The sequence below is a fragment of the Parasteatoda tepidariorum genome, chromosome 6 (genome assembly GCF_043381705.1).
Source record: "Parasteatoda tepidariorum isolate YZ-2023 chromosome 6, CAS_Ptep_4.0, whole genome shotgun sequence".
NCBI classification, from domain to species: Eukaryota; Metazoa; Arthropoda; class Arachnida; order Araneae; family Theridiidae; genus Parasteatoda; species Parasteatoda tepidariorum.
In genome coordinates, this window is record NC_092209.1 from 44,916,336 (window position 1) to 44,931,976 (window position 15,641).

Here is a 15,641-nt window from a genome sequence, read left to right on the forward strand (position 1 = left end):
AATATATATTAAGGGAGGTGATTGCGAAATACCCTGCAGACATATAATATTTTTTTAAAACCATGAATAAAAAACAATACTATCTCTTATAATTTTTTATTCTTAGAGTGAATCATAATACATATTAATTTCTCTAAACAGACTTCGAGTAGAACATATGGAGCGCCAGTTGGCAAGCCTTACCGGATTAGTTCAAAAAGCGTTGTCTACACCTCTTCGGCCACCCTCTCAATCACAACAGATCCCCACTAGAGACATCACTAAGGAAAGAGGTCAAGGAGGTCAGTCTCTCTGAACTCCAGTTGTATTTTTATTTTTATTAAATTTAAATTGTTGATATTCTAATGTAGTAACGAATGAAAATCATTTTATAGTAATGGTTAGTTTGTCTTAGAATTCCTGTGTATTCTCTAACTAGATCACCCTAAGAGCCTCAAATTTAAGTATCTCAGTTCTCTAATAGACAATCAAATATAATGAAAAAATTTTCTTGACCTTGTTTCTCTGAACAGTACTACCAAAAAAACTGAAAAAAAGCATAAATAAAGGTGCATAAGCAGAAAGTGATCAATGAAAAACCGTTTTGAGTGCCAAAACACTGAATTAAAAATAGAAACTCAAAAATTCTGAAGAAAATTGCAAACAAATTATATCATAGAAAACGGAGTTGATCAATTGGGTAGGAAAAAAAATGTATGGTGGAGGTAGGGGATTCGTTTGATTTTCTTGTGCAAGCATGTTTCCCTTACCTTATTGCTAAACCTCTTTTTTCATTGTTGTAACTTTTTTGCTATTTTTTTCTGAACCTTTGTGTTTCCCTTTTCTATTCTGTGTTCAGACGCAAAAAATGGTGTTTAATTATCTAACCAAAACGGCTGTAACTCTGTTTATGTGACCTAATTTTTGCTCTTTTCAAGTCTTACATCATCAAGTCAAGTTCATTTATAGCGCAAAGTTAAAAAAAATCTTTACTTGTTTCTCTGTTTTAAAAAGGAACATTTATGATTAATGTAACGCTTTGAAATGCAAATGTTATATATTAAGAAATAAATGCTATGAGGATGAATCTTTGCATGAAAACTCAATTTGTTTTGGGTAATAAAAACATATTTTGTTATTTTAAAATTTTCAAAGCCTTAAAATCATATCGTAAAACATGCACTATGCTAAAAAATAATTGCGATCAATCTCTGTAAAAAACTCTTGCTTCGCTATTAAACATACTTAAAATCTTCATATATAATGCGTTCCACATTTATTAAGTATGGAACATTTATTTATTAAATTCGTTTATTCCTGTCAAAATAAATAACTATGAAAAAATAATATCAGGGTTTTTTCATCTCAAAATAAAACACAAATGTATATGCTCACAATGCTGTTAGTTATAATTCGAACATAAATAATTAAAAATTGATTTTTTGTGCTGTAAATTTAATATCATGTTAAGAAAACAATTATTTATACTGATTTGCAACAAAAAATAATATAATAATAATAATCAGAATAAATAACTATGAAAATATATTATCAGTGTTCTTTCATCTCACAAAAATATGACACAAATGTATATGATCACAATACTGTTGTGTGTTACAATTCGATCAAAAATAATCAAAAATCAATTTTTTCCAGTAAATTTAATATAATATTAAGTAAATAATTATTTATACTAATTTGCATTAACAAAAATAGATACTTCAAACAATACATGAAAAATAGACTTTCAATGAGTATGACTTTCCATGATCTACTGGAGATAATTTCGAACGGATTTCGTAACAATATTTTTGACTTTAGAGGTCGAATATTTTAAAAATATCTTTATTGCTAAAATGACGATGAATCTAAAATTGAAAAAAATAAAAATGCAAAAAATGAAAATGCAAACTATAGAATGGAAAAAAATGACTTTATCATTAATTTCTCTATTTTTTAATTTTTTTAAGCATTTAAATATGTTTCGAAAACATGCATCAAACTAAAATTATTTATAATTTTAAAACCTGTGAAGGAAAAATATTAAATAATTTATGCATTGAAAATATAAACTTTTTTTCATATTTCTTTATAGAAGGATACTCTGAAGCACGATCTTCTAAGTCTTCTTCCTGTACGTCGTTAGCAGGTAAAAAAATAACTACTTATTCAACAAATGTTGTGCAATTTTTTATGTAAATTACATAAATTATACATAAGCTATGAAAGTTTAGTTCAATGTAATTGTAAATTGATCAAATTGCATACAGTTTTGAATTGTCTTAACGAAAATTGTTTTTTGGTATACCCTGTCAATGTTATGAATTGCATATTTTAGAAATAACGATATTGTAATAGTTTGAAGTTAAAAGTTCAAAAAATTCCACAAATTGTTCTATTTTATTTGTCAATGTAATATAAACTCTCTCTCTTCACTTGAATTTTTTTTCAAATGAGTATAACATCGTAACAATTTTCTGTGCTGATCAGAAATTTTCTTTAATCGTTTAATAAAGTTAAGCAAAGTAAATACTGAAATTAATCATTAATAATTGCTCTAAATATGGAATTTGTTCATTTAAATTTTCAAGATAAATGATTGTAGAAAAAAAAAACCTTAAATATTCTAATTGATTTTTATATACGGTAACTTAGGATATGAAATTAGGGACACAAAAATGTACTTTCCTAAATAAATATGTATCTTACTCTTAAAGAAAAAAAAGGGGGGTAGCTCTAATATAAAAACAGTATCTTAATAGTTTGGCACGAGTAACAATGACAGACTCCTTAAAGTAAAATGTGTTGCGTTTTTCTTTAAATTTGTAATTAATTGCGCAAAATTAGCAAATAATTATTTATCTAGTTTTTCTAAATATTATTTGTATATTGTCCAAAGTACCCAAGGCAATGTTAAAGTATATTACTTTTGTCAAGTCATTTAATTGCTTATTATCTGCTGTGGAGAAAAAACGGAAGTCAACTTTACGAAGTTTTTGGTCGAATGCTAGCGCTAAATTCATTGATTTGGGTTTTTCCACCTAAATGGTTACAGAAAGTAATACATTTAGATAAAATATTTCATTTTTGTCATTTGTTGACTTGGGCATTTTAGACAATGCCTACCATATATTTATGCGAAATATTTTATTCAATGCTTCTTTATAATGTTTTTTTTTAATAAAGAACATAAAATAGAAAAAAATTGAGCTCTAAGATATCTATCTGGAATCATTAGAATATGTAAAATAAACAATTTTTAGTTATACATAAAGTTTGAATAATTTTTTATAATTTTTTTAAAAATATAGTGAATTATCAAAAGGGCTAATATTGTTTTAAAAAAAGTTTTTATATATTATTTGCTTGCATCAGAAAAATTAGCTATCTTAATTCTGATGACAATTCTGATAGCCACAATAGTTCTTGATAGTGATCACCAAACTTACCCCAAACTATGTTATTCTTATTTAATATTCTTTCATTTCGATACAACAAATATCTAGCTGTTAAAGAAAGAAAATTTGTGATTATTTATGTTATCATGAAAGACAGCAATTGAATCAAATTATAAATATCTAGCCCCTTCAAGATCATGATCACGTATATGTGATCAATTAATTTTTCATTCACAACCAACAAACGAGTCTTTCTGATTCACACAAGATCACACTGACATAATCTTAATACTGTACCTTCGTGTTATATCTCGTATTATTTAGTATGCGCACACTTAGTGCGTATGAATTTGAAGTTAGCTCGCCAGGGTAAGCACTTCTTTCTCCATCTGCACTGTAAAAAATTCCGGATCAAATTATGGTAAAAAGGACCGACGTTCAGTGTGCCGGTACTTTTTATCGTAAAATTCAATTTTACAGGAACATGTTACGGACTAAAAATCAAATATACCGTAATTTTTACAGTAATAATTGCCGTAAAATCACTGAATCACTCTAATTAAATAAGTATTACAGTAACATTTACTGTATATTTTACGGTGAAAATGGATTTTACAGATGATGCACCCAAAGTGCCGGTACTTTATACCATAATAATTTTATCAGGAAATGTTTACAGTATATTGCTTCTTGTATTAGTACTCATACGTACTCTTAGTACCTGCAAATTCGGAGTTTTCGGGCGTGGGGGTGCGTTTCTTTCTTTATCTGCCAGTCCTATAGGGGTTAAATAAATCCATGTATTATCAAAAATAAATTACATTTTATGCATTCTGGTTTTACGTATTGATCATGATAGAGAGAATTGTTCATACATTTCACTTTCATACATTCTCAATAGTTTCTTTCATCAAATGCCTTTTTTATTATATTTTAGATGAAAATTCTGAGCCCCAGTTAGAACACCACTCATCTAAATATTCTTTTAAAGGTAAAATATTCAACATAATTTACATTTTTTTTTCTATTTTAATATAAATTTTAAAGTATGTTTTTGTTTATTCTGCTGCACTTTTTCTTGTTATTAGTTATACATAATAAACTTATTTATTTGCCTAATTTTGTTTCTGAATTTATTTCAAATTTAACTGAATGCTTGAGTTCAGGAATTATAAAATGACTTAAGTTAATATTATAACCATTAATAATCTTTCCATAACATTTTTACTCTTAACATTTTTACCACACATGCACTATTACGTTGCCGGATAAGGCTTTTTAATACTCGGCTGTTTGTCCCATTATAAAATCGCACAATTCAATTACAAAGTCAAAAGTAAAATTCCAGTTCAAATTAAAATAGTTTTTGCTTTGCATTAGGTCAAAAAAAAGTTTCCAAGTATTTTAGACATAGAAGCTTTCAATTATTGAATGATATTAAGAAATAAAATTATCTAGATAATTTTTGGTTAGAAATCATATCATTTACATAAAGAAATTTAAAAATGAATCTAATTTTATGAATGCAAATGCTTATATGTTCTTCAGTAGTGAATAATTTTTCAATATTTGTTTTAGTATTTATCACATGCTTTACGTTAAATTGAATATTTCATATATTCATTGTTAAAGACATTCTTATATAAAATTATTTCCATTTCCTTTATTTTGTACTATTAAATGGGATGAAAATTAAGCTTGAAGATTCTCCAATTACCTTTGATATTTTATTTCATTTCTTATTAGTAGAATAAATATAAAAGTAAAACTTAAAAATTTCATTTTGAATTTCATAAACATAAAAGCAAAATTATTGATAACTATTTTGAGTTGAAAGTATTTTTTCATGCGAGCTTATGTTTCAATTTTCTGAAAGTTGGTCTACGTATTTAAAAATGTATTAACAAATTATTAGTACAAAAAAAATTTATTAATGAAAATACTAAAGCTAAAAAAGAAGTAGAATAAATTTAAAGTACTAATATTAAAATTAAATAATCGTTTTTAAGAATTATAAATCATCTTTAATTTACAATAATCAAAATGTATAATAAACTATATCTAAATCATAGTATACAGAAATATTTCATCGTTTCAAAATATTATAGAAAATAATATTTCTGAATGAATATACTGTAAAATTTGATTTAAGCTATTTAAACGAAACATATTTATTCTAAAAAGGGTAAAGTTATGGAATCGAAATTGTTGTTATTAAAGCTGATTTTTATCATAAGATAAAATAATTTAATCCTTTAGTTCATAAAGTATTATATAAAATCCTAAATTAATTGAACTAGAATACAATTAAGGGCACTTCAAAGTTCCAATTATTTTAACGATATAATTAAATATTTTAATGATATAATATAAAAACATACATGCTTTTGCCAATTTTTTATAAATGGAGCTTAAAAAAGATTTAATAAAATTTAAAAAGTTTGCCCATGCTATCCGTCCTATGTAAAAAAATTTATACTTAAATAAAATTTTTATTTTTACCGAAGTGGTGATGATTTTTATCCATAATGAAGTAATTATTTCTCATCGCTTATCATTTGACCATTGTTTTTAATTCAATTTTCTAGAATTTTAAATTTTTTGTACAGTTTTTAATCATTTTTGCAATTTTGAGCTTAATTTTGCTTATTAAATATTTTTTGATGTAAATTTTGGTATTATTAAATTTTTGTATGTTTTATGCGTGTTCTTTTAAAAAGCTTTGTAGTATGAAATGTTTTTGAAATTTTATTGTTGTTTAATCAACAACAAAAAAAACTGTAATCATTTTGAAGTATTTAAGGACTTGAAGCATTTTGAAAGAAAATAAGAATTTTTGAAAATTTTTTAAACTTATTTTAGAATTTTAAGAAAATGTAAAATTTAAGGTAAATTTTAAACAAATTGTCAAAGTTTATTCTTGTTCTGTAATAATACTGAAACTTCTTATTTGCCTAATCTAAATTATTTACTTAATATACATAGACAAATTTAAAACTAATGTCTAAATTAACGCTATCTAATCATGTTCTAAATCATGAAATTTAAATAATGATAATGCTGGAATTTTCGTTTAAAGGAAGGAGGAAATTTATTACAAAAATTTCTTTTTTCTTGTATTTTACTCATTTTAATTCTTTTTATATACAAAGTGAAATAGAGGGTTATCTGCATTCTCATTCCTTAATACATATTTTTAGAAACATTGTCAAAAATAAAATAAAAATGCGCAATTATAAAAGTCAAAAGTTATATTTAGCGAATGCTAAAAAACGCTATTAAAATCTACAAAATCACTATTGAGAAAGACAGGTATGAAAGCATCAAAGCTTTTTTGAATTTCGGTTGTAAATTAAAGTTTTTTCTAAAGCTCATGCTTCAACTGTTCCTTTAATCTCTTATGCAGTCCACCAAATTGGAATGTCAAAAATGTTTGGTTTTTGTTGAAGTAGGAAATTAAACACACCAAAATATGTTTGGTTGCTTGATGAACAAAAGATAAGTTGAACAGATTTTTAAAAGACACCATCAAGTTACAACCGGCAATCAGACTCGTTTTAATATTGTCAATTTTTACCTTCCTCTATAATGATTCGTCAGATAGATTTTTATACCGTTTTTTTTTCCTCAGAATTAATATTAATCTGTGACACATATGATGAGATAAAAGTTTGGACAAAACTACCAGAATATAGTAACATTTACCGCATTTCTTGCTCTATGGGAACACCAAAAATCTCAGTAGTTTTTACCAAAGCTCTTTGGTAATGACATCGATGAAATTGAAAATAAAATATGGTTTTATAATATGAAATAACATTTGGTAAATCAAATGAAATTTGTTATTTTTATAATGAAATCGTAGAGCCTGGCATATAAATCATTTATTCGTATAAATTTGCATTTCAGTTAAGTATTTTTTACTAAATGTGTAGTAATAAGAACTATAACTTTAAAACTAAAATTTTCGGTAAACCGTTACCAATTAAATGGAAAAATTATCAAATGAATGGTTTAAATGCCGTATAATTTAGTTTCTAATACCAGAAATATGTTTGTTTTTTTTTAACAGAAATGTCATTAACCATAAAGTACGTTAATTTTATCGGAATTTTTTCTCAGAGTATTGTATGTACATTTTTTTATTTCAATTTCGATAAAGATGAAAAAAATATATATTAAGAACTGAGATTACTCAATACCCTGTTTGTTTTGTTATTAATTAAGCTAAATGCTTAAAATATATACAAAAATGTCCTTTTAAGGAGATTTTTTTTTTGCTGGGAAAACAAATACAACGTAATAATGAATTTTTATAGAATGAAACTAAATTGATAAATTTCCGTTAAAAAATAATGCATGCCCAAATAATATTGAATAATAACTGATTGTGTACCTTACTGTAGAAGAAAAGTCTGTGTCGTTCTCGGACGAAACCACCACCGTCAGCTCACCCGTCCATCAGAAGCAACACTCCCCTCAACACGCAGGTGAAACAATCTTTCTTACTTTAGCCTATACCCCAGCTATATTTGTGTTCCTAGATAATCTTATCCTATAGCTTTTATCTTTCCTTGTCTTCATTTATTTTACTCTGCAGAAAAATATTTAACGTGAAATTTTCCGATAATTAAACCAATTTCTTTCTTGAAAAAATCATTTTCTCAAGTTTTTCTTAATTAAATTAAACATCCTTAATCACTTGTTTAAATTTTTTAATTTTATAATCTGAATGTTATAAATAAAGAATTACACTGTTAAAATTTTCTCGGAAAGAATGGTTAAATGCCAATTTATTGAATGGTTATTTTACCATATTTAAGCAAAACAGTCAAATAACCGTAAATAAAGTGTTAATCAAATTTTTAGGTTTGAGAAAAACTGTTTATTAACTGCTTTCACCTAATACGGTTAAGCAACCTGAATTTTATCGTACCAACAGGAACGACCTAATGCAACTACTTAGTTCTTCGCAAATGCGTACATATCATAGCCGAGCAGGCTTATCTGTCAATCTCATGACCGGCAAAACTGAAATTCGAGTCCTAGTGTTGACACTATAATATTTCTTCCCTTCCCTTCAACGCATGAAGAATTTCCAGTGTCCGGCACTCTCCAATGCCCATTACCTTACGGAAAGCCGAGCTCTTATGTCTAGTTAAATAAAATAAAAAAAAAATTTTATGTTCTTGAAAAATGCTAGTTGTAAATGATTAAAAAACCGTATAGTTTTGTATTCATGGTTTTTTAACCATAATTTTTGTGAATGGTTTCAAAACCATAAAGGAGAAAAATATTTTTTACCGTAAACTTTACGGTTAATCGGATGGACAGACAGCTGCCAGTTATTTTACCATAATTTTATAATCAAAAATTTAACAGTGTATATGTCTTTTTTTTTTAAAAAAAAAAAAAGCATACGTAAATTATCATATGTTCCAATTTATTCATTTCTTATTATTTTATTCAACTATTGGACAAACCGATCTTTCTTGAAAAATTATAACTCCATTTTTCCATAAAAATTACAATTCCTTTTTTTCGGAAGAATAATAACTTCACTTCTTCTTAATTAAAAGTCCTTAACAACTTGTTTAAACTTTTTAATTTTATAATTTGATTATTATAAATAAAAAATTACATTTCTTTTTTTTTTTTTAAAAAAGGGTAAGTAAATTATTATATGTTTTATTTTAATCATATGTTTTATTATTTCTTTGTTATTATTTTTGTTAAAAACCGATCTTTCTTGAAATATTATAACTCCATTTCTACATAAAAATTATAACTTTATTTTTTTCTTAGTTTAAAGTCTATTAAAACTTGTTTAAACTTTTTAATTACTTGATCTGAATGTTGTAAATAAAAAATTACTTTTTTAAAAACGAAAACCGTAAGTATCATTTATTTTACTTATTCATTTAATATTATTTAATTTAACCGTTAAATAAACCAATTTTTTCTTAAAAGATAATAACTCCATTCTTTTCTCATAATCTGCTACTATTAAAAAAAATTTAAACTATTTAATTTTATAATCTGAATGTAACACTGAGGAAACGATATCGTCGAAACTGCCTGAATAAGGTAAAATTTATCATTTTCCTGACTCTATGAGAACACCATACTGCTCTATAATTTTTACCGTAAGGTTTCGGTAATGATTTTTAGAAAAATTAACGATTAAATAGGGTTTTATAATATTTCATAAAATTTAATAAAGTGAATAAAATTTGGTAATTTTATTATGATACCTTAGCACATGACAAAAAAACTATTTATTTGTTTAAATTTACTTTTCATTTTTGCTCTTTTTTTTTAACTAAATCTGAGGTAATAAGGACTATGATTTTGAAAACTGGAATTTCTGGAAAAGGAATTAGCCTTTGCCATGTGAAAGAAAACATTACCAAATAAATGGTTTAAATACTGTATATTTTTTTCCTATTACGAGAATTATGGTGTTTTTTACCAGAAATTTGATTATCATACAGTACGGTAATTAAACCAGAATTTATGTATAAAGAATTATGAGCCTTCTTTTTTCTCGTTTTAATATAAAGGAAGAACGAATGAATTCACATATATTTCTCATTTATTTATTAGCATTTGTTTCAAAATTCATAAAAAAATTCAAATTTTCATTTTAATCATTTTAAAGAAGTTCATCATAAAATAATATTTTTTTCATTTCAAAATAAAGAAATGAAATATCACAATTAACTTTTTAATAAACCAAACAAAATTTTTAAAATAATCGGAAAGGGATTGAAATCTTCGTTTCTTAGAATTAACTTAATATACACTATTTTGTCAAGCCCTACTGAATGTAAATAAAAGCATGAATAAATTTAATTAAATAAAATATTTCATTAGTACATTTAATGGAAGAAAATTTTTAACAAATGCTTTGCATTTTTCTTCTAAAAAAACTAAAACTATTTATTTTAAAGCTGTAAGATTTGGTTCTTTTTTTTAATTATGCATAGCTTTTATATGAACGTAAAAAACTAAAAAGGACTGTTTCGTAATTTAATTGAAAGACAGAAATTTTATTATTTACTATCCATTCCCTAGCTGTTTTATAGATAAAAGGCAAAGTAAGAAAGAATGATGTCAAGATAATCTCAAAAATTAGTAACATTTAGACGATATATGTATTTAAGTATTTTTTCATTTAATATTATGCTTTTTTTGATCAAATTTCTAGTCTATTTAAAATGCAATTTTAGATGCAAAACGGTTAACACTTACATATTTCATTCAAAATTATTAAAAAAATTTCTTATGTTATGCAATGTGATACTAAATTTTGGATTTCTCTTTAAGTGTCACTATTTTGATAAATGTATAGTTGAATGGTATGTTTTTAGCTTATCAAAAAAATATTGACTTTATTTCAAAATGCATTGAATATGTGCCATACCTGAATTTTTAAACACAATTTAAACTCCCTTGATGTAGCTTTCTTTTAATATGTTTATCCTCTTTAAATTAATAATATATAAGTAAGTGTTTAAATGTTTAACAGAAAAATTATTAAGTTAAATGTAATAACCAATATTGTTGTAGTTTAATTTTTATATAATGTAACTAAAACAATACATTTTCAGAATTAGTCTAAGTTTTCATACACCCTTCATAAATGAAAAATGAAATAATTTAAAAATATTTTTCGCCACCCTTTTTTAAGATAGTTCATTATTTAATTATTATTGAAACAATTTTTGCAATGAGCCACAAGCATAACTTTTATTTTTAGTTCTGACTATTTATTATTTTTTTAAAAAATGAAGTATTATTTCAAAAAACCAAGTTTTTTTTTCATAAAGAATCTTAGAATTAATTCTGGAAAGTCTAAAATGTTGTTAAGAAAAATGAAGATTGTTTAACAAAAACTTTCAAGAAATGCTAAACTAATTGTTGACTAAAATAAAATTAATTTCATTTTTCATAAATATATTTTTTACTATAAAGTCATCAATTATATGATGTTAAAAATACAAAAAGAATCCATTTAAAAAAAGCAAGCGTAATAAAAAGTAACACAATTAAAAAACATTTATGCGTAACAAGTTAGTGTAGTGATTGCACATATTTGTATCTTATGTTCTTGTTTAATACAATTTTGAATGTCATTTGGTTCTATTGCACTGTTATCTACTATGTTATGAATTTACAGAAATTGTACAGAACTTTTTACTATTTCATTTTTCTATTTTTTTAATCATGAGTATATGTATTATTAAATGTTTCTTTTATTGGTATTTATTTATGCTTTTATACTTCAGTTATGTGCAACTTCAACTTCAGAGTAAATGTTAATCAAACAAGTGCTCTTAATATGAAATATTTTAATATAAACTAGAAATAAACTAGTGGTAAGATATAAATAAATAAACTAAATCAAGTTTAAATAAAGCATATTAGTGAAGTTTTTTTTAAATTCAATCTTAAAAGAAGTCTAGAAAACAACAACAATCATCGCAATTTATTTTAAGATGTATGAAACATTCTTAAAAGACTAATTTCGTTTAAATTATAAGAAAGAGTGATTAAGTTTGCTGGAAAATATATCTAAATATTTTCAATGCTGTATTTATGAAAATATTCGTGTTATTGTAATACAATAAAAGTAAAATTTCAAGTCTATTGTTGTGGTATTTAACTTATATGATAATTTTAAAGCATCCAATATTTAAATATTTGTTTAATAATATTTATAATTATAATTTTAATGTGTTCAAAACCTATTTACATGAAATTTTTATTGATTTAAGGGAATTTGATTACAAAAAATAGTAGTTAAGTTTGCTATATGACATTTGATTGAAACTTCAAGTAAAAGTAAAATTAATGGGATACTTTTCGAAATTTTAAAAAATAGTATTGAATTTTTACATTCCATTTAAAATAAAATTTAATGAAAAAATTATTAAGCTTAATATAATAAAAGCTGTAATGCACAAACGAGTCTAAAAAAATTCTAAATTTTCAACTAATACCAAATTATTTTACTATTCGAGCAATATACGATTTATTAATATACTATTCGATTTTTGACCTATACCTAATTAATATAATTCGGCTTATACGAATTTTGTAAGAATGTACCAAATGTCATTAAAAATTCAATCTTTATTGTATCTATACACTGATGGGAAAAAAAATCTATTAACCAAGAAAGAGTTGTGCTAGATAAACTAAATTTGGTAGACTTGTTTATACAACTAAAAGATGATGTCTATTTAAATTTCGCGCTTCGTGCATAAGTTCGGGGAGAGTAGCACTACCGTGAACGTGCGAATCAGGGTTGCTTTAAATATGTGTTCTACAGTCCGTAAGAGTTATTTTTTTTTAAATTCGACATGGTGAGTTGCTGTTAGTCAAAAATGCTTTAAAGAAGACGAAAAAGTCATTATCAATATCTCACTGACTTTGAAAGCTGTCGTGTAAGAGGTGGATTTGGAAGCAGTGGTCAAGGTAAGGTATTGAAGACCGGGTTATGCCGACCACGCGACTCTACTCAAAGGGTAGACCACCATACACTTTTCGCTGCAGACACAGCCATACACCCGTGTACGGTGTATGGCCTACTGCATCAGCATCAGAAATTCGAGCTGCAATTGTCACTGCAGTGACACAAAGAACTATAACAAATCGGCTACTTCAAGTACAGCTCCGAGAGGGACACCCTGTAGCTTGAATTCCACTCACCCCAAACTACTGCTGCTAACGACGTGAGTGGTGCCGAGTTAGAGCTCACTGGAGGACAGAGACGAGATCACTTGTGCTTTCTGATGAAAGTCGAATCTGCATTGGTGCCAGTAATAGCCGTATATTGGTTAGCCGTATCTTGGTAATAGTCGTATATTAGCCAGTATAGCCGTATACTGGTGGGGACTTACTGCCAACTTGTCTCTGGCCTAGGCACACCAGCAACAGTGACAGCAGGTTATTCCACGCACCTTGACTGCAAATTCGCACTTCAACCTGGTGATTCAACCTGTTTTGTTGCCATTCATGAGCAGAATTCAAGGGGATATTTTCCAACAGGGTAACACTCGCCCTCATACTGATGTTGTAACGCAACATGCTCTACATAATGTCGACATCTTTAGTTGGCCTGCTTTTTCACCAATCGAGCACGTATTTGACGTCATTAGACGACAACTTAGCGTCATCCATAGCCAGCATTAACTATTCCCGTATTGATTGACTAAGTGCAACAGGCATACATCCCGCAAAATGACGCACGGCATCTGTATGACACATCATGTTATGTTTGCATGCTTGCATTCAAACTTTTGGTGGTAGCAACAGTTATTATTTTACCTGTATTTCGCATTTAAAAGGGTTTTTCCCTTAATTGCATTTACCTGCGATCTTAAAATTTTAATCGATTAAATACGTTACTCAGACAAACTCATTGCCGAAATTTCATCACTCTAAATAATCTTTTCTTGCCGTTGGGATTTTTCTCCAGTATATATAACATTGTGTACTTATTGTAAACATAATAGTTAATAGTAAATATGATTAAATATATTTACAATAAAAAAAAAACACGAATTCTTTTGGTGAAAAAATCGAATAAAATCACATAATCGTTGGTTTAGAATCACCACCTGAAATGTTTGATTTTCCTTAATTAACAATTTTTAATTAGTATAAAGATTTTTTTTTTATCTTTGGTATTCGCCAGTGATAATAAAATGTTTTATATTCTATAATGTTTGAAAAATTAAGTTCTTATTTTCAGCTGAAAGACCTGTGAAACCAGCCATCAAGTCCTCCCTCTCTCTTCGTAGTCAGCATTCCTCAGGTACATCCTCACAATCAATTTTAAACAAACTAAACAAAACACTGTACACCGTAGAACGTACAATGTAAAAAATTTTACAGTAATATTCATTTTTAAGTGAACATTAATGTAAAAATCATTTTATATCAGAGATTTTCTTCCGTAAAATTTTACCGTAATTTAATCCCTATTTTCTTATACTGTAAATGAAAATACTGTAGATGAAACAACGAATTTTTCTTATATTTTTACTAGGTTTTTATTATATATAACATTTTTATTAAAAAAAATCTTTTCGAGCCATTTGTAATAAAATTAATTTTTGGTTAATCTTAATTTATCGTAAAGTTTCTGCAAAGTTTCATTTTTAACTGAAACTTTGTTTATGAACCGAGGGGATACTGAGCTGTCATTGTGAACTGAATTTCCATTCCAAGTAGATCCTTGAAGCAAACTCAGCTCTAGATCGATGGGAACCAGCTTGTGACAGTTGTGTGTGTGTAAACGTTGGCTAATGCTCAATGATAATCACGTTACTTGCCATTGATGATTGTATTATCCTTTTGCATACGGCTGGTACAACATGTGGACCACATGTTATGGTACAAATGGTGCACCGTAAGCAAAGGTTTAAAGTGTGGAGCCTTAACTTCAACAGGCTGTTGCAGGAATGATTTACTTTAGCTTGCTTTTAAACATAAATTTAATAATTGTGTTGCAGTTTCAGTTAATGTTATTTTAAAAAAAAGCTCCATGGGGAGAAATCTGTGATTGCAATTATTATATCTTACATATCTTGAATATTTAACAAAATAGCAAATTAAAACGTTATGATAACTCACAAAACGTAGGTATAATGTAGTCGAAGCAATTTTAAAAACATTTTACTAATTTTCACGCTCATAACTAATCTATTATCAAATGAATTAAATGAACACTTAATAATGATTCCAAAGTCAGCTCTGCATTTTCTTGAATTTTGCCAAATAAAAGTTTTAATTTTTATTTCATTTCGAAATTTATATTTTTTGAATAAATTTTGGATAGAAATATTAAATTGCAAATTGCAGCAAATTAATATTTTAATCTTGATATATTTTTAATAATTTCAGATATAAAAGTAATTTATAGAAACTTCTTCTCGTAAATATTCATTAAAAATATATATCTATTTTTCCAGATGTTGATTCTGTTCCTACTCAGTTACACCCTCCCGTAGTTAAAGTAACCTCAGCAGGTACGATTTTGAATTTATCATTTCATTTATTTTAATATTTACCAACCGTTGCCCATGGCTTTACCCGCGAGGAAGTATTTTGTTATCACGATATTATCACGATATTTTCTAACATCTTATTGTATTGAAATTTAATAATAATTTAAAACTTGTCCGTCTGCCATTAAATCACACAAACCGCCGGAAGTATGAGTTTGTATAGTATAATATATATATATATATA

The 15,641-nt window shown here is 26.3% G+C and overlaps 1 protein-coding gene across 15 annotated transcripts in view; it reads left to right on the forward strand.

Annotated features, from left to right (window-relative positions):
- The window catches only part of LOC107442885 (coiled-coil domain-containing protein AGAP005037), a 301,042-nt gene that overhangs the window by 248,302 nt on the left and 37,099 nt on the right, over nt 1-15,641 (forward strand). For 11 of the 15 annotated variants that reach the window (XM_071182301.1, XM_071182305.1, XM_071182308.1 and 8 more), the window contains 6 exons: nt 142-281; nt 2,075-2,128; nt 4,315-4,368; nt 7,784-7,867; nt 14,140-14,202; nt 15,362-15,418. In XM_071182301.1, the coding sequence (XP_071038402.1) occupies nt 142-281; nt 2,075-2,128; nt 4,315-4,368; nt 7,784-7,867; nt 14,140-14,202; nt 15,362-15,418 (452 nt within the window). The remainder of the gene's footprint in view (nt 1-141; nt 282-2,074; nt 2,129-4,314; nt 4,369-7,783; nt 7,868-14,139; nt 14,203-15,361; nt 15,419-15,641) is intronic. The other 4 variants (XM_071182304.1, XM_071182309.1, XM_071182312.1 and 1 more) reach the window with 1 other exon arrangement.